This window comes from Gadus macrocephalus, chromosome 1, assembly GCF_031168955.1.
Source record: "Gadus macrocephalus chromosome 1, ASM3116895v1".
NCBI lineage: Eukaryota > Metazoa > Chordata > Actinopteri > Gadiformes > Gadidae > Gadus > Gadus macrocephalus.
The window spans coordinates 10,513,796-10,532,598 of NC_082382.1; the positions used below are offsets into that span (position 1 = coordinate 10,513,796).

The 18,803-nt window shown below is 50.9% G+C and overlaps 1 protein-coding gene across 1 annotated transcript in view; it reads right to left on the reverse strand.

Moving 5' to 3' along the window:
* Positions 1 to 6,988: 6,988 nt before the first annotated feature.
* The window catches only part of LOC132464990 (calmodulin-binding transcription activator 1), a 114,382-nt gene continuing 102,567 nt past the window's right edge, over positions 6,989 to 18,803 (reverse strand). Inside the window, exon 4 of the mRNA XM_060061671.1 lies at positions 6,989 to 7,086. Within this exon, the coding sequence (XP_059917654.1) occupies positions 7,015 to 7,086 (72 nt within the window). The 3' untranslated portion in view covers positions 6,989 to 7,014. The remainder of the gene's footprint in view (positions 7,087 to 18,803) is intronic.

The following is an 18,803-nucleotide window of genomic DNA, read 5'->3' on the forward strand; positions in this document are numbered from 1 at the left end:
TATTGACCACGGCGCTCCGCATTCCCCCCCCCCCCACGCCCCGGCCCCCACAGAACCACAGGACCTTCCTCCATCTGTCAATTGTATCCACAGCCCGGCACCGCTTGCTCGTCTCTATCTGCTGTTTACACACTCTATTTCTCCCGCTTGTTTCTCCTTCCTTCCATTCCTCCGGCTCTCCCTCCGTCTGCTCTGTCTGCTCAATCTCCCCCCATTCTGTCTTTCCCTTTCCTCACTCCCTGTGTTTGCGTAAGCCATCCCGCCCCCCTCCCTCTCCTCATCACATCATCAAGCTCCACCCCCCCCAAACCCGCTTCATCCTCCTGTGTCTCGCCTTGTTTTGTCCGTTCTCTGCGCTCATCGACATGCCTCCATTTTTTAAATCGCTCCCGTTCCATCATCTTCAGCCTCCGCCCGTCCATCGCTTATCCCACCCGCCCCGTGGACCCACCACCCACACACACACACACACACACACGCACGCACGCACGCACACACATACACACACACACACACGCACACACATACACAGGCGTACCTCCAGCCACTGCCCACCTACCCACCCGTCTCTCCATTTCACCGGGCCACTCTCTCTGCTCATCGTCTGTGACTGTACCTGCGTCAACACTGCCCCATACACACACACACACACACACACACACCACCCTCCCTCACCACCACCACAGCGCCCGCGGCTGGGCATGGCTGTCCTTGCCGTGGGCCCCGTAGCTTGGATAGAGGAACACACCTGTCCCCGAGGGCCGCCCCAGAGAACAGCGCTGCCACTATTCAGTACACTGCACAAACTTTAGCCATGACAAAAAACAGGGGGTAGGGGAGTGTGGTGGTGGGGAGGGGGGGGGGGGGGCGGGGGGGGAGGCGGTGAGTGGCGTTTAAATTAGGGGGAAAAGGACAAAAAGAACAGAGTGACAAATCATTTGGCTGGGGGTGGAGGGGGGAGGATAATAAATATCGTAGGACAAGTTCACCTCCGGGAGGAAAAGCACACTTGGCGGCACCTTGGCTACTAAACATAATGTATGGATACGCGTGTTGATGAAAACATCGAGCGCTCTCTGCTGAGGGGTGTCATCCCAATGACACTCTACTGTAATCCAACAGCGGAGTCACACGTGCAGCCGCACATCATTATGTTTAAGTGTACGGGCTCAAGTGTGTGGCCACTAAAAATAACTAATGAAGGTGCTACCTCCTATTTGCATGTGTGCAAATTTAACCTAAAAGACCTTTATTGGCATGGAAAATAAAAAAAATAGGACAAAAAACGGCATAGAAAAGGAAAGATCGATTATCAGTAAAAATACTAAGCTTACAATCGACATCTTTTCACTCAATCCTCTCTTTCATACTTCCTTTCTGTTCAGCTTCCTCCTTCATTCTACCTTTCCCCCTCTCCCTCGCCCTCTTACTCTCTCTATCCTCGCTCTCCCCGTGTATCTTTCTCTGCTCCTACCAATGCCCTCCGCTCTCCTCTGAATCACTGCCAGCCAACAAGTGCCACAAAGCATTAGACCCAAACACCATCAAACGCCCTTCTCAGGCACCCCCTACACTGTATGCACACACACAAGCTTCTACCAAACACACCCACACACACACACACACACACACCTAAGCTTCAACCACACAGACTATACAAGCTTCCACCACTCAAACACACACACACACACACAAACACGCACACATACAGACCAACACTCGCTACATGTGCCAGACTAGGTGACAGAAAAATAGTTTAAAACAGAGGCCTAGGAGGGCTGATTCACAGTGGCAGAGTCTCACCCAGAAACTCACTCTCTCTCTCTCTCTCTCTCTCTCTCTCTCTCTCTCTCTCTCTCTCTCTCTCTCTCTCTCTCTCTCTCTCTCTCTCTCTCTCTCCCTCTCTCCTCTCTCTCTCTCTCTCTCTCTCTCTCCTCTCTCTCTCTCTCCCTGTCCTCTCTCTTTCTACTCAAGAAACCCGCATGCACACATCCACCCAGCATTGTTCATGCGAAACACACCCTCACATGCAGTTTCACTGTCGATTAGATGCCGGGAATCCATCTTCTCATAGATGCACACATATGGTAATCCACGGTGTGTTTTCAAATGCGTCTCACACACGCCTGTCACGCTTGTGCGTACGCAAGAACGCGTTTACGGATGCGCCGCAATGTCAACACTCTGAATTAGCTTTCACACACACTCATACACACACACACACACACACACAGGGGCCAGATGCACACGGATAGACGGTGAGACACAGAAGTCGTATACAATGACAAACTAACAGTCATTAGTAGATGTCGGAGCGGCTGCCACTGTAGCGGATCTCCGGCATCATCGACCCAGGGTTTCCTCTGGGGTGGAGCACTGCTGTAGGTTTTAATACAAGCACTGTCTTTGCTAGCTGTCTGAGGGGACCTGCCTTCATTTTGGATCACTGTAGCTACTGCTACTGCTGCTGCTGCAACCCGTCGCTGCTGTTGCTGTTGTGGTGTTGGGGGCGTGCGAGCATGCGGAGGTGGGCCGATAGGGAGAGAGAGAGGGCTATTGCGCTGGGATGTGGGGCCGGCCGGCTTCAGTGTCATTGTTGGGGGCCCTCCGAGAGCGGTGCTTATTGTTTGATAGTTTCAATATAGGAGAGCGATGTTTTGTATGTGTGTGCGTGTGGATGCTTTTTTTTTGTTCTCCAAACTTGCCAGAAGACGAAGCAATGCTGCATTCACAAAGCCCGCGTTATGCATACTGTGACTTCTATTGTGTATACTGTGACTCCTATTGTGTCCACTGTGACTTCTTTTGTGTATACTATGACTTCTATTGTGCATAATGTGACTTATATTGTGCACACTGTGACTTTTATTGTGTATAGTATTACACACGCCACGCAAACATAGATACACACACACACACACACACCCACACACACACACACACACACACACACACACACACACACACACACACACACACACACACACACCAAAAAACACTAACACACACAAACACATTGTTGGTCTGCATTTCAAGATACTACTGTCCTGTTTCCTGATCGGTTGCTTCTACCAGTGTCCCTCTCTCAGTAGAAATTAGACGCCTCCATAATGAGCAATAACATAAAGAAGGGAAAGGCATTAAAGAGGAGCTGCACGTATACGACACACAGGTGCCCATTTGCTACTATAAGACTGGCCACTCACCCACACCTTGCACTCTCCAGGATCTCTACTTTTGCTTTCTGAAGAGCACCCGGCACCCCCAGGAACCATAAAGGTGTCATTGGTGACGGACAAAAAAACAGAACGGTGGCCAGTGGCAGAAAGAGAGAGCCGCGTTACGATGCAGATGATGGGCTGAATTAAATGTAAGCAGCTTAAACATTTGGGAGGCTGGGTTCCTGTCTCCCACTCTTGCACACGTGGCACATTTGTTTTTCCTTCACATTTCTATTTCCCAAGTGTTTCCAAGCGGGAAGAAAAAAAGGGACAAAAAGGTGAGCAAGGGAAGAATGAGTACCGCAATCTGTGAGAATGTAGCTGAGGAAAATCCTAATTGTCCCTTTAAATGTGTTCCCCTCCTGCAGAGTGGAGGGCTGGGGTAACGGCCATCTTAAATCACAGCCCGAGTGCGGCCTTCATTAAAGCCATAATGCCAGGCTCTCCCTTAATGGAAATGGAAACCAGCGAGGCAGTGGGTGTAAATTAAAGTGTAAGGCCCGAGTTGGGAAAGATTTTCCTGGCTCTGACAGGTGAGCTGTAGTGCTGTTCTAGCAGTCAGTTGGAGAACGCTGGTATTGATTTTAAGCCCTGCTGTGCTTCCTATCTGAAAGCGAATGTGTATTACCAGGGCTGGGAACATCAATCACTCCGTATTCCACAACTCTCCCCTGGCATACTTAAAAAAAAAAAAAAAAATGCAGAAGGAAAAAAAAGCCCAGAAAGATAAACAAACAGACGCGTACCCAAAACAAACGCGGGCGTCAGACATGGCTGGATGGCTCGTCAGTGATGTAGAGCGCACGACACACACAGCATGAGCTAGGGCTTCATGAAAAAGGCATGCGTGTGTGTGTGTGCATGTAATTGGGTTAATTCTCGCTCTTCCTGGTGTTGACAGCGTGCCATCTCTATTCAGGTCGCGTCCTGCGTTGCATGTCACCTTGGTCAAACAGCTGCCGTCAGCTCCACACGCGCGCACGCCTGTTTACGACCTGCGTCGTGTCAGAGATGTTCGCGCGCGAGCCGGTCGCTGGGCGTGCGTGGCGACCCCCCCCCCCCCCCCACTGCTGGTTTCTGCCTTTGAGGCGAGGGCTCCGCTCACATCAGCTGCGGGGGAATTAGACTGCTTGGACAGCTAACGTGCACGCGCATACCCTGCCTCCCTCCCTTCCGGCATGTGCATCAGGGTGTCGTCGTCCCCCCCCCCCAGGAGAGACATGTGAACGCCGAGATGCGCGGTGACAAATGACGGACGCGGCCCTTAACCGACGCCGCTGTGTGACCCTTCACCTCTGACCTTGAGCGGGGAAAAAAATAAAAGAAATGTCTGCACGGTAAAAAGGCTAGCTATCAATCAGTTTCTATCAATCACTCTGTGTGCTGTGCCCACCAAACCCCCCCCCCCCCTCCCCGTCCCCCCCCGTCCCACCCGCCCCCTGACATCCATCACCGGGCTTCAGCCTCTCACTGATGGCTGTGAAAACACAAACGCTTGACAACCTCCTCCAACATCCACCACCAGATCCACCCCCACACACACCCACCCCCCCCACACCACGCAAACACATACACACACACCCACCCACCCACACACACACACATACACACACACTTCCCAAAGCGATTTCTCACCTCCATAACTGCCAGCGTATTAATGGATCCTCTCAACCATGTGAGTCCCAGGCTTCCCCTTATGTGTCACCCCTGCTGACACATCAGCCCGGACCCATGGGACCCACCTGGCAGCAGGAGTTGGGGTCAACCCGTGGTCTCTAGGACCCAGCGTGCTGCCACGTAGGTTACAGGCGTCAATGTCCTCTACTACATCACTGAGCTATTTGTCTCAAAAATCTAACTTTAGGTTCATATCGAAAGTCTGGTGCAGATGACCTTAAATATGGGTGATTGATTCACTTTCTTTGGCTTCAGATTGTTCTTTTCGTCCCAATCGTACGCTGGAGGTGGGGATCTGTAAGCACGTACTTGGTGAACATAGCAGTAGCCAGCACACGCTAACTATAAAATAAAAACTGTAAAGGGTTGAAATCACCGGAAGCAAGGCCCCTAGCATTCTCTTGTTCTATCTGGAACTTCTCACCACGAGAAGTTCTGCCGTGCCATATTAGGACTGCTGGCTCCCTTCACTGGACCACCACTGGACCGCTCTCAGTGGCGGTTCCTCTGTTCAAGATACAACCTTTAGCGAACTGGAAACCTGCTGGTGTTATAGCATATAGCTTGTGTCCTGTTGAGCTGTTCATTGCCAATTCAGCCAACTCCGGCACGATAACACTGCGTAGCACTTGCTCATATTCATATAAATGGGGACATTATGGAGCACAACGTCAAGCACGCAGGCAGAAACTAATGACAAAAATGAGGTGCTTTCAGTGACGCAGTCCTTGTTCCGGGGTTTCTGTGAGGATCGGGTGTGTGTGTGTCTGTGTGAGAGAGAGAGGGGAACAGAGGAGAGAGGGTGGAGGGGGGTGCTGTTCTCATGATAACAAAAAGGTGAGTGTAGTGCTCTTTTGGTCAACACTGCTGTAATTACAGCAGGAAATGTATTCTAATTGGCAGTGTCTTTATGCTGAGCCACTATCCACGTCCCTCCCAGGCAGGCTGCACAACGCTGTCCTGTGTCACGCAGAACAGGGCCCTGCTCCCAATGTACAACAGCACCACAGCACCACAGATCACACAGAGTCAGAGGGAGAGAGAGAGAGAGAGAGAGAGAGAGAGAGAGAGAGAGAGAGAGAGAGAGAGAGAGAGAGACAGACAGAGAGAGAGAGAGAGAGAGAGAGAGAGAGAGAGAGAGAGAGAGACAGAGAGAGAGAGAGAGAGATTACTACGGCAAAATCTATATATATATATATAATATTGTATTACATTATGCGTAGAAGAAGACATTGCTTAAGGAGACCACATAAAGCTAGCGTCGAGGTGCTCTATGAAATGGATGTGCCAACCAAATGCACTGTAGCACGAAACCCCATGGCAGGCATTCTACACTACAGGCTAGAGGATGCTCCATGCTTGAGCTGTCCAACATGGGGAGGAGATTAGACAAAGCTAGTCAAACACAGAGTCGTCCACTTGTTTCAGACATGAAGAAAAGCGAACACAGAGCCAGATAGATTATATCAGAGCCAATACTGTCACGCTTGAAACAACATCACAGCCTGGTTGACACTCAATTTCATGTGTCAGGATACACTAATATAAAATAACAAAGTGTGTGTTCCCCTCTCTTGTGGGTGCATTTGTTTTTCTTAGAAAAATTACTTTTGTTTCCAAAAATACAGATTCCTATTTGGTTCCTATTTAAACTATATGAAAATGAGATATCCATATACACAAGGTACGACAATATCACCTTTTCCTCTTTGAATATTGCATTATATACGCCTGTGTATGTTTGACTTTTGCCCGGACAACCATCCCCATATTTGCCTGAGATATTAGTTGAGTGGTGACTGTGCAGTGTGCAGACAGATAGAGTATATTAGCATACCATTCACAGCAAACCCTTCACCACTGCAATGTTGTGCTAATTGCTTAGCTAAAAGGCAATTATTAGCCAACATTAATATTCTATCATTTACCTTAAAAAAAAGAAATGTGCTAACGTTTTTTAACTACCGTCGGCAACTTGCCATTTCAAATATCCGTGCTTAACTCAACAAACTGTGCACGTGTTGTTGGCACTTTAGGGATTCATGGCTCATGAAATGCACTGCGTTTACCCCCAGAAGAACACGAGGGGGATCGGGGTTGTATGGGTGTCAGCCTCTTACCTTGTTTTAGGGGACGTTGTTAGCCACTCCTCATGCTTCTCAAACGTTATCAAGTAGGCTGCGATCTCCTGTGAGCACGAAAGGAAAAGGCAGAGAGAGAGAGAGAGAGAGAGGAAGGTGGGAGAGGAAGAAGAAAGGATGTGAGGCTTAGATGTGTCATCTTTAATCACCGCTTGCTTGTGTTTGTAATACACGGCTGAGACGGCTTCATTGATATTCCGACGGACTCACCGGCAGCACAAACAACAGAGAGCCGAGCGGATACGGGGCAGTGTCTGAGCAGGTAAATACAGATTGGTTAAAGAAAGTAAGAAAAAAAACACGGGTGTGAGCCAGACTGGAATGAAGCGGGGTCCGATCATCTTCCGAGACCCCCTTTTGAAAGGTGAGCTTTGATCAAGTCCGTCTCTCAGAGGACTTCAAGGTGCTCTCAGGAAGATTGACGTCTCGGTGTTTAAGAGTGGGCAGCTTTTAACATTTTTCGGTCCGATCCTTCCCCCAAATCCCTTTGATCTGCCCTTGACTCCCCTCAGTGGATCAATCCACTCTTTAACCTTTGAATAGTAATTGCACACCGCGCACGCTATTGACATTGGTGTGTACGGCTACGCCAGGAGACCTTCACCGTCAGCCTTGTGCGGAGACATGCAATAGCCGCTGATGCCAATAAAAACCAGAATGGCCACCGGCATGAATGGAGATGCATCAAATTGGTTCATGTTGCCCCTGCCCACTGCGTCAGGGAGAGAGTAAGGGGAATGGGCCAGACCATACCCAGCCATTTTCTTACCAAACTAATGGGCAGAAATAAAAGCACTTTGGAGGCTGCCAGACAACCTAATGATTACCAGAGACAGCCAGCAATTCTCTCCTCAGCAAGAGCATTTGTCAGCTACTCAGACTGTCAGAGCGCGCTAACGCTACATGCAAGTACAGACGTGCTGCCATTTCCCACTATAGTATCATCTTTTCAATTGCTCAGGAAGTGCCTCCCTTGCCAACCCTGTGCTGTTCGCTATGAGCTTTCTGGCATCTTGTTTTGGGGATATCGTTGCCTTTGACTTAAAAGCACCCCGTCTGGTAATGATAGTGGTGACATCACTTGTCGACAAGAGGCAGCGTTCTATGAATGTACACAGCGTCAAAAAACAAACTACTTCAACCAAATGTTTTTATTTTTTTAAGGTTCATCGACGCGGGCACAGCTAAGCCTACATGCATGCATGCACACACACACAGACACAAACACACACACGCGTCCACACACACACACACACACACGCACACGCACACACACACACACACACACACACGGCTCATCAAGGCTCCCACCCGTCCTCAGAGAGTGACCTGGCACAGCAAGAGGACCCCTTGGGGCTGCTGTGTGGGGGGCCATAATGCGGGGGGACCCCGCGGTGGGGGGTCCCACGTGGGCAGGCGTCGCCGCGTGACTGGCACCGCCGCCTGCGGGTGCAGGCTAAGATATAATTCTGCATTGATTAACGTCTCCTTTTTTTTTTTTTTGCCATAATGACCGCAGGCATCGGAAGCGCGGTGAGATTGAGTCTCAATTAAGTGGAGGCCGGGGAGGGGCTGTCAGAGGAAGCTACAGGGCCTCTCCTCGTATATAAACCTGCTGCTACGCGGCGAGAAAGCACGGGCGTAAAGTGTGATGGAGGGGGGAGGCGGATGTACCAACACCCAGGGAAGAACTTTATTTAAAAGGGCTGTGCCAACAAAATCTCAACTTCCCGCAACCAAATCACACAAAGTAAATTTAATTGAAACGGTGCCAGCTATTTCTACGGCGACGCGCCAACTATTTTCTACTTGGTGCTGCATACATTTGTAAGTCGATTACCGAGTGAAAGAAAAGGTAATATATACAGGTATACATTTCTGTTACGTATTGTGAAGTGGGCGACTTTAGGGCGGGAGGACGGCCCTTCGCTGCCCATTAGTGCACCAGCGTCTTCATCACTCCCCATCAGGCTAGCGGGAGATGGAACAGGGAGCGGTGTGATGAATACAATCATAAAGAAAAAGGAATATATAAAATAAGAAAGAGAGTGGGGCCTCTAGCTCGGCACATTTCCCCCTCCCCTCGCGGAACAGATGCCAGGGATCATTCCAACCCCCTAACCAACCATAAAGGTGCAATAATCTTATGGCGAAGAAACAAACAAAAACAGACGTGCGGCCATTAAACAGCTGCATAGAGACAAAGTTTGCATGGACGGTGTAATGAGAGGCTAGCGCATGATCGGGTTGAGTGCACACACTGGCGGCTTAGCGTGGGGACGCGGGGGGAGATGGGGGAGGAGGAGTGTGCCAGGCAACAAGCCGCAGCAAGCTGAACGCCGATGGCGCATCAAAGTGCGGCCAGCAGCTGTCAATGGGCTCTGGCCTCTACTGCTGCCTCTGGCCTCCTCGCTCCATCGCCATGGAAACGTTCAGGGGGAGCCTCTCTCTCCCTCTACCTTGCTCTGCCCCACTAATCAGGAGCCGGCTCCTGCAGGCCTGTTTGTACTCTCCATCTCCCTCAGCGCCAGCCCGCTCCGCTGACGTTACCCGGGCCGCTTCCGACCTGCGCGTGTTGTGGATGCATTTATACAGATACACACATTACGCCGGGTTCTTTTTATAGGTAAAGTCAACCCACTCCCAAGCCTGGCCTTAATAAACCCAGAAATCAGCACACGCCAGCAGTGAGCCGGGGACGCGAGCAGCACCTCGTCTTATTAACGCAGCAGATGCCAAATAAAACGAGGGGCTTATTTTGTATTTCCGGGCGGCAGTTACAAGCAGGACTGTACAACTGTGACCCCAGGCATCTTGTTTGGATCGTCTTGTTCAAGAGCGGGGGGACTCGCGGCAAGCAGAGGGATCTGCCCCTGAAACACGGGGAGCGCTGTAGCCGCCAAATGACTGATGGATCTGGAGGGCGCTGTGTGTGTGTGTGTGTGTGTTTGTGTGTGTGTGTGTGTGTGTGTGTGTGTGTGTGTGTGTGTGTGTGTGTGTGTGTGTGTGTGTGTGTGTGTGTGTGTGTGTGTGTGTGTGTGTGTGTGTGTGTGTGTGTGTGTGTGTGTGTGTGTGTGTGTGTGCGTGGTGTGTGTGCGTGTGTGTCTGTGCGTGTGTGTTTCATGTATCCTGCAACTCTTGCCCTACATTACAATCAGGTGGGCTGATTGCAAACACCTGTCTGGTGCTGGCTGTCTCATTAACATGCTCTTCAACGGGTGTCACTATACTCTGCTGCTGTGCGACCCCCTCAGCAGTCCCCTCAGCAGTCCCCTCAGCAGTCCCCTCAACAGTCCCCTCAGCAGTCCGTCCTCGGCTAGCTAGCTAGCTAGCTAGTGCCTCTCAATGCAGCCTCTGCATTCAGTCTGCCAACTGTACCCTCCAACCACACACACAAAGGCACATGTATGCACACACCGTACACACACACACAAAGGCGCACGTGCACACGCGTATGCACGCACGCACACACACACACACACACACACACACACACACACACACACACACACACACACACACATGCACCTTTCTTCCCCCCTCCCTCTTCTAGGTCTCATAACCACTGAGGTGAAAGTAATGCCACAGAGAGAGAATTTTCATTTTGAGACGACCGGCTTTTACTGTCTCGCCTTTCAGATGATACTTTCACTGTGGAGGAACGACACTTCCCCCCAGAGAGAATCAGCTTTTGAAATGTCTACCTATTTGAAATTGGAGATGACACTAACATATTCATCCCATTTCACCCATTTCTCAGACAAAGTCGGCAGCCTTTCCCATTTCAGACAAATAAACACTATTTGACCCCCCCAACCCCACCCCACCACACACACACACACATCTCACCCCAACCCTCCTACCCCGCATATTTTTGGCTTGTCTCTGGATCATTATCCGTAATGACTATCTAAAGGGGCCATGGGGGAGGAGGGGGACGCGGGGGGGGGAGAAGTGTGATGGGTTGGAATTAATTTGTGTCTCATGCATCCGATGCAACTTTTTCCCCTCGCATCATGGCAGACTGGGCGGGGGTTTGGGGCTGTTCCGTCCTCAGCGGCAGACACACTGCCCCGGGATGACCCAGCGACTGAACTGTTTTGTTGCTCTCTCTCTCTCTCTCATTCCCCCCAACATCTCTCTCCCCTCATCTCTCTGTCTCACCCCCTTTTTTCTCTTTCACAGCCCCCCATCTCTCTCTCACAATCCATGATCGTTGTCTCGCATCCCCCACTATCTCTCTCACACACCCCCATCTCTCTTTCACACCCCCGCCCCCCACTATCTCTCTCTTTCACCTCCCTATCTCACTTTCTCACACACCCCTATCTCACTCTCTCTCACCCCCCCACTATCTATCTCTCTCATCCCGTACCCTCCATCTGTCTCTCGCCCCCTCCCCCCATCGTTCTCTCTCTCAACCTCCCCATCCGCTTTGATTTATAGTGGGGGAGAGAGAGAGACACGCTGAGAGGATCAACACTGTGGCGTTGGGAACGACAGGCCTGATCACTCCGAACAACTGTTTCTGTCCCATTAGAGGAAGAGATAGGACGCTTTTGACATTATCTCGGGCCCCATCAGACACCTGTCTCTAAACACTTTCCATAATGTGTGTCTCTCCCTCCCTCTCTCTGAGGCTCTCTCTCCCTCTCTCTGTCTGACTTTTGCAGCTTCTGTTTCTGGCAGACAGAGCCATCATTGGCAGGAGCGAGGAGGAGCAATCTCGAGGGCGCCTTGGCTTTCACGTCACCAGCCCTCCTCTCTGTTGAAATACAAGGGATTACACCATCAGTGGATGGTTTTGCAGTTTCATCTGCGTTTTTTTGGTGTTCTTTGGGGCAGTGGGGGGGGTTCTTTAAACAGGGGGAATCTCCAGACAAATGAAGAATAAACTAAACCAGAGCTGAGTAATGAGTCAGAATCCTGCGTTTGCCTAGCTATTTAAAACCAATCTACATCATACACCACCCCCCTTCCCTCATCTCCCTCTCTCCGACTCCTCAAAACGCATTCAGCAATTACTGGCTGCGTAGTTTTTTTTGCAATTGTGCTTGTGTGTGTGTGTGTTCATTAAGGTCGTATTCCAGTTATACGGGTGCTCTGGTGACACTAATGAAAAGACATTTTAATGAATAGCCGGTGGAAAAAAAAAGAAACAAAAAAAAATGCACAAAACAAGATGTTTAGCGGCGGTATTGATTGCTGTAAGAGGCTGATGTAATGAAATGAATATGAGTGCATAAAGATGTGTGTGTGTGTGCGTGTGTGTAGCAGGGAAGAGGGGATGGGGGGATTGGGGGTGGGGGGGAGACAGAGCTAAAATCAGCTTAGAGCAGAGTAGAGCGCCTCCAGTCAGCCTTCTGGTGAAGTCTGGGGAATGCATCCTCAAAGCTCTGACCTTGGCCCCGCACTTGAAGCAGGAAGTGGTGTGTGTGTGTATGTGTGTGTGTGTGTGTGTGTGTGTGTGTGTGTGTGTGTGTGTGTGTGTGTGTGTGTGTCTGTGTGTGAGGCAGATAGTTTCATGGTGAGGAGCTATGGCAGAACCGCCCTGGCTTGATGCCGGGGGACAGGTCATGTGATATTTCCTCCGGGGCAGCCCAGGAAACCAACCTGCCTTAGGACCTCAGGCACAAATGGACTTGAAATAGAAGAAGTGGTGTGTGGGGTGTGGGGTGTGTGTGTTCTTAAGTGTGGATTTACTTTTGTGCATGTGAGTGCTTACTTCTGTGTATTTGTGTGAGTGTGTGTGGGTATGGATATATGTGTGTGTGTGTGTGTGTGTGTGTGTGTGTGTGTGTGTGTGTGTGTGTGTGTGTGTGTGTGTGTGTGTGTGTGTGTGTGTGTGTGTGTGTGTGTGTGTTTGTGTGTCTCTCTATGTTTGTGTGCATGCTTGCGTGCGTGTATGTATGTCTGTGTGTGTGTGTATGTTTGTGTAGGTGTGTGTGTGTGTGTGTGTGTGTGTGTGTGTGTGTGTGTGTGTGTGTGTGTGTGTGTGTGTGTGTGTGTGCGTGTGTGTGTGTCTGTAGGGGGGGGGGGGGGGGGGCAATTGTTGCAGCCTTAGCCTATCAAGGGATTACAGCAGGCGAATTCAAATGCAATTAGACACAGCAGAGAAACAGAGCCGGTCATATGGGGGAGAGAGAGGAGAGCAGCGAGGGCAGAACGAGCGATGGCGAAGCCACCGACTAAGGAAGCTCAATTGAAAAAGGATAGAGAGAGAGATAGCGTTTTCTCATGACAATGACAAATGTGTTAAAAACAGAAGAAGCGTGAAGGTGTGGTGATTAAAAAAAATTGTTCACTTGGTTTGATTCTGCAAGCGAAAGCACCTCCACTGAATAATTTGGGGTGTTTTTTGTTTAGACTTCATGAATTCTTAATGCACAAGCAATAATACATTACAGTCTGTATCATCCATGCAATCTCCGATGGCCGCATTACTCTTTTAAGAAGGGGAATGTAGAATGTACTGGAGTGAATCTATTTTAGCAAGCCATAACCTCCAGCTCGCCTTTAAGAGTGTTTGACGCCCGGCTTATTAATAGGATGCACTGGGTTTACAATCAAGATGATATGAATGAGAGGCAGAGAGAGAGAGGACGCGCTGTCAGTGAGAGGTGTGAGAGGAAAGGAGAAAGGCGAAGAGAGAGGATGAATCAAGAGGGAAGGTGAGAAAGAGAGACAAAGAGGGATAAAGGAGAGAGAGAGTAAGAGCAACAATAGAGTGTGGAGCCGTTGACAGCTGCACTTGGCATCTGTTGAAGAGGAGTGAGCCCGGCTATGAGTCCCTGTGCTGGGTTAAAAAGCCGGCCCTCTCCTGCACTCTGCTCATTAGGACCTGCATGGGGCTTCCCAGGGACGCCACGGCTAAAAGGGGCAGAGGGGGGGGGGGGAGGGGCTGGACGGGGGTGGGGGTGCGGGGATTGGAGGTGGTCAGACATCACACTGTGTCCATTTTATTGCTCTGCTGTGAATGTTTCCCCCTGCTGCTGCTGCTACTGCTCAAGTCTACCCACAATGCAGTGCTCTTCCACAGAAACCCCGGGCCCCACAGTTCTGGGTAAAGAAACCGCAGATTTACGATAATAACAATAAAACAAGGATCAGAAAATGAACGGGTGCAGCGTTAATGGCAGAATAAAAAAAGAGTGGATGTGAAGGAATGCAGCAATACAGTGCTTACATTGTTCTTGTGCCCACCGTGCTCTTGAGAGAGTGAGAGAGGTGCACCAGCGCCAAAACTAAAGGCCATTACACATGTTTTAAATCACACCTCGGGCCCTGTTCTGCTCGGCTACCATATCTCGGTCCACGAGGTCCAGGAGAGAGGGAGACATAGCTGTTTTTGTAGGGCCTACATTACACATAGCCTAGGGATCAGTGGGCCATTGATCCTGTATGGCTTATATGTTTTTCCAGAAGCTGGTCAATGCCTCACTTCACATTTCTGGTGTGGAAGGATGGTCATCTATAGAGGAGTGGGCTGCACAAATGTAAGAGTCGCTCTCCCCATGCGTAGCTTCCTCCCTCCGTCCGTGCTACATGCCCGCCTGCCTCCACAATCAATGCTGGCCCCGGCCCCCAACGCAGGCTGCTCCAGAGCCTCCCCCCTCTGTGCTTACCCTCTCACCTCCACACGCCCCACTCATTTCCATGGGAGCAAAACACATCATGGTTCAGAGCAAGAAGGAGCCGCAGCAGCCGCGTAGGGAGGACACGCAGGAGAGAGAGAAAGAGATACAGAGAGAGAAACAGCCGGAGAGCTTCAGAGAGAGAGAGATCCAGGGAGAGAAAGATTCAGAGAGAGAGGGATCCAGGGAGAGAGATACAGAGAGACCGAGAAAGAGAGAGATCCATAGAGATAATGGGAGATAGTGAGTGAGAGAGAGAGGAGCGAGGAGAAGAGGGAGTTGGCACTTAGTGAGATTGTTTTGGCTTGGGTGCCATGTCTTCTGTTTGGGATGGAAATGGAGCTGTGGTGGCTGGGATGTAATCATGTAGCCTTGGAGAAGCACCGCCCCCAGCCCCACCACCTTTCACCTCTGCACGGCCACACCTCAGCGTGTGGGCACTACAATCGCCACAATCCATTGTGTGTGTGTGTGTGTGTGTGTGTGTGTGTGTGTGTGTGTGTGTGTGTGTGTGTGTGTGTGTGTGTGTGTGTGTGTGTGTGTGTGTGTGTGTGTGTGTGTGTGTGTGTGTGTGTGCGTATTGTATGTGAGTGACTTTCGGGTGCATAAGAACACGTGTGAGCATGTGCTGCTGTTTCGGTGTCTTTGTGCGTGTATCCATCTCCTGAGCTCTGTACCAGCGAGAGGCAGAAGATGAAGTGTGTGTGCGCGTGGATGGGGAGGAGGATGGGTGTGTTTTAGGAGCAACAGGGAGCACAGAGAGAAGACGGAGGCAGAGAGGAGAATGAGACACAGAAAAGGGGGGGATGATCAAGCGGGTGATAAACTTGGGAGAGCAGGCGGCAGCGAGGGTTTATGTGGTGGAGGGAGGGAGGGAGGGAGGGAGGGAGGGAGGGAGGGAGGGAGGGGGGAGGAAGGGGGGGGGGGAGTGCTGTGTGGCAAGGCAGGTGACACAAGATGAGAGAGGGACATAAAACGACTCGGATGAAATACATCCATCTCAGTCGGGCATAATTAGGCGGGTGCCGTGTGACCCGGGAACTCCCAGCCACGGGTGTCTACCGGCTGCCGATGTAAAGCCCATATGGAGCCTCCTAGGGCCACATCCTGGCGGTATGCTGGCCCTGTAATGGCTCTATTATACATCCCTCCCTTCATCCATCTCCTACTCTCCATCGCTGGCTGCAACTCCTGGCAGGTCTGCGGCACGTGGGAAGAGTCTTGGCTGATAAGGTTGATCACTTTATTAGTAGACGGCGTTGGTAGCTAATGCGTGTTAGTGCCAGTGTGGGTGTGTGTGAATGTGTTCATGACCATGTGCATCCGTGTGTGTGCGCATGTATGTTCACGGTTACTGCGCTGGCCGCACATCCCCCCCCCCCCCCCCCCCGTGGCGGTCTGACCTCCGGTGTCTGCGATCCACGTCCTCTTCATCATCTACACCGCGGCGGGAGGCCTTCCTCCACCGACAACCACCGGCCCCCTCCCCGCTTACCCCCCCCCCACCACCACCAACACCACCACCACCAACACCACCACCACCACCACCACCACCACCACCACCACCACCACCACCACCACCACCAGCATCACCACCACCTCCACCCCCGCCCCCAGCTCTACACCCGCTGACAGCCCGGCTAGGACGGAGCGCAGCACGGCAGAGGACCTCCACGCTGCTGACCTTCTGCTGGCTCTACCGCCGGGACGCGAGGCTGAGGCCACACCCCGCCGCTGAACTTTTCTCCCCGGCTCTAACCGACTACCTTCTGCCCAAAACAAACAAACAAACAAGTCAATAAATAAACTTCCAGCTGCCATGTGGCGTCTCTTGGCGCTATCTCTGGGTATTTCCGATGCCTTTTTCCTTCCCTCTCCATCTGTTTCTATACGTTGGATGGGTTTGTGGTGTGGCGGCGGGGGGGAGGGAGGGGGGGAGGAGGGTGTGAGTGCTGCAACATTGTGAGGGAAGGTACGAGCGGCGTTAATTGAGAGCACTCACGCCATTCAGGGATTTTAATGGCGCACGCCAGTGAAAATAGTTGCTTTTGTTATGGCGTCCATAAGGCAAATATTGCAGGGAAATGTCTCACATTACCCGCTACTAAATGTCACCCGAATATAACAGAGGTCCAATCGCTCTCCGGAGACACATGATAATAATCTAAGAGCGATACCCTCAAATATCCTCCGAATCCCCCCCAAAAGTCAAGGAGCAGCGGTGTCAGGCAGGGATGAAGTGACAGTGGAATCTAGAAGGTCACTGTTGGCTTCACATCAATCATGTGATGTCACCTCTCATTGCGGGGGCGCCCCGGTGAGACCGTGGCTACGGAGCCGCGAGAGTGACGGAGAAAGCCCCCCCCCAGCACCGCCCATCCCCCCGTCCACCCCCTCCTCTCCCAGGAAGGCGGGCCGCGCAACCACCTGAAAGGCGCCACGCAAACCACCTGAAAGCCTATTTATTTGGGCCCCCGCGGATTCAATTAATGCCAGCATTATCCCCTTCCACCATTCAATGCAGCCAAATGACCGGGGCAGCATGGCGTGAAACCAATTTCTAACTTTCATTCCGAGACACACCCCAGAACCACCTACTTTTACCTCCTGGAAAAAATTGCCCCTTCGGTCCCTTATTTAATTTTTTTACCATTCAAACATTCACATTGATGTGAGCGTGCGTGCGTGCGTGTGTTTTCTTGCCTGTGTGTGTGTGTGTGTTTGTGTGCGTGAATGTGACACCGTGTCTGTGTGCATATGTGCGAGTGTGTGTTTGCGTGCATGTATGCACCATGGCAGGTCAAAATTGTTGCCATGCTCCAGGTTTTTATTGTTCGCTCACAGATCGCTCACAAGCTGTTGATAAAAGTCGGGAAGAGTGATAAAATGCAACAGCAAACAAATAGTGTGTGTGTGTGTGTGCTTGTGTCTGTATGTGTGTGAGACGAGTCTTTGTGTGTCTGTGCTCTACCCCAGCATGAGACACAGATTGTATTACACACAAACAAGAAGGAATAGGAAAGAAAAAATGAACACAGCCCATACGGGGCGGTGAGACAAGGTACAGAGCAGGAGGCACGTTACCCTGCTCCTCTGGATGGCTGCATGTGATGAAAAGAACAGATATCGTACAATGTCCTTCTGCGGGCTGAGAGCAACTCGCTCCGCTCCAGAGAGGGAGACAAGGAAGGAAGACAGGAAGACAAGACGGGGCTGGGATTCACCGAGGAGACGGTCAGCTCTCCACAGCTCCAGCCAATTAGATGGAGGAACTGCTCTTCTCCTTTGATAAGCACGCGTCAGCATGACCAGATCACCCTTTGTCCATCAACTCACTGCCTTTCATTCACTGCTGTTGCCTGATCCTGTACACATACTGTACATAGACCCATGTACCCCCCTCCACACACACACACACACACACACACACACACACACACACCAATGGGCAAATCACGTGAACTAGTCTTTCTGCTCCTGTCATCTCTCTGTATGCCTGTCTGCACACACATGTACAAAGGAAGATTGCACAAGCGAGTACACACTTGCTCACATAGGGATTGTTCTTATGTTCCCATGAACTTCTCTCAATTCATCTTCTCTCTCTGTCCATGCTGTCCCTTTCTATTTTAATTGCAGCATGGGTCCATGTGTGTGCGTCCGCGTCTGTGTGTGTATGCGTGTGCAACGAGTATGTTTGTGTGGGCATGTGGTGGTGGATTCAAGTGTGCAAAAGTATAGGAGTGTGTGTGTTGGTTTGTATCAGAGTGTGTGTGTGTGTGTGTGTCTGAGAGGCTATTTGTCCAGCGCCTTGGCTGGCCATGGTTGCCATTTGTGAGCGATCAGACATGCTGTCAGAAGCGTCTCTATCCCTCTATCGCTCCCTCTCCTTCCCTCTGTCTCAGCCTGTCTGCCCTGGCCCGCTGCCACTGTGTGTTCATGTTACAATAACTGGAATGTGGGACTGTGAAGGTCACAGCAGCCTTCAGTCAGAACGATCCGTCTGCCTCAACGTTTAGCCTTCCCCAGTAGCGGGACGCCAGTTAAGTACGATTTAAATAGTCATTTAACGCTACCATCAATAACCACTAAAAAAATATTAATCACCGGCACGTTCAAGGTCAATGCCA